Source organism: Merops nubicus, unplaced genomic scaffold (genome assembly GCF_000691845.1).
Source record: "Merops nubicus isolate BGI_N331 unplaced genomic scaffold, ASM69184v1 scaffold38161, whole genome shotgun sequence".
Lineage (NCBI taxonomy): Eukaryota > Metazoa > Chordata > Aves > Coraciiformes > Meropidae > Merops > Merops nubicus.
Window position 1 is genome coordinate 1 of NW_008588299.1, and position 1,097 is coordinate 1,097.

General features: G+C 63.4%; 1 protein-coding gene across 1 annotated transcript in view; it reads left to right on the top strand.

The window, feature by feature from the left end:
- Nucleotides 1–3: 3 nt before the first annotated feature.
- The window catches only part of LOC103781506 (histone acetyltransferase KAT2A-like), a gene marked incomplete at its 5' end in the record, with an annotated part of 1,541 nt that continues 447 nt past the window's right edge, over nucleotides 4–1,097 (top strand). The window contains 5 exons of the mRNA XM_008949225.1: nucleotides 4–18; nucleotides 94–237; nucleotides 539–653; nucleotides 733–769; nucleotides 878–941. Coding sequence (XP_008947473.1) covers nucleotides 4–18; nucleotides 94–237; nucleotides 539–653; nucleotides 733–769; nucleotides 878–941 — 375 coding nt within the window. The remainder of the gene's footprint in view (nucleotides 19–93; nucleotides 238–538; nucleotides 654–732; nucleotides 770–877; nucleotides 942–1,097) is intronic.

Sequence of the window (1,097 nt, forward strand, 5' to 3'; positions counted from 1 at the left end):
GGCTACTTCAAGAAGCAGGTGAGCTCCTTCCCCAGGGCAGCTCCCCTCGGCCTCTGCTTGCCAGCCTCTCCCCACCACCCCTGTCCCTTGTAGGGCTTTTCCAAAGACATCAAGGTCCCCAAGAGCCGCTACCTGGGCTACATCAAGGACTATGAGGGGGCAACCCTGATGGAGTGTGAGCTGAACCCCCGCATCCCCTACACCGAGCTCTCCCACATCATCAAGAAGCAGAAGGAGGTACGTGCTGTGGGCGGGCAGGTGGGCACTGCCAGGCTCTGCCTGCCCGGGCATCCATCCTGCCTCCCAAAGGCAGGGGAGAGGTGTGTGGATGTGCCAGCCCTTGGGAACGAGCCCTTGAGCCTCCCCTGGGAGCAGGCTTGCAGGACACGGGACGCTGGTGGTGTGTATGGTGACTGGGGTTGGCTCCAGCCCTAGCCAGGGGCTGCAACCAGCACTCAGAGTCCTTGGGGGTCCCATGTCACGGTTTGGTTCCCCAGAGCACCCTGTGACCCCTTCCAATGCCCCCTTTTCACTGCAGATCATCAAGAAGCTGATTGAGAGGAAGCAGGCACAGATCCGCAAGGTCTACCCTGGCCTGACCTGCTTCAAGGAGGGCGTGCGGCAGATCCCCATCGAGAGCGTCCCTGGCATCCGTGAGCACTGGCTGGGCGCCCTGGCACCGGGCTCCCTGGGCAGGGGGCAGCTGGGGTGATGTTGGCCTTTGTCTTGCAGGAGAAACAGGATGGAAACCCCTGGGGAAGGAGAAGGGGTGAGTGCTGTGTGGGGGCTCGGCTCGGGGTGCTCTGGGGGCTCTGGGATGGGGCAGTGGGAGCGCTGGGTTGCAGAGAGGCTGACAGGTGGTGGTTGTGCCCTGCAGAAAGGAGCTGAAGGATCCGGACCAGCTGTACAACACCTTGAAGAATCTCCTGGCCCAGATCAAGGTGTGGGCAGGGGGGGACCTCCCCCTCCAGGGTGCCTGTCCCCTTGTCAGCCTTTGGAGCTGCGCCTCCTGGGGACAGGCTCTCCTGGGAGTGGCAAGTGGAGTGACCTAGGCACATGGGGAGCGGGGCCCCCGTGTGCTGGGGCAGGCAGGGAGT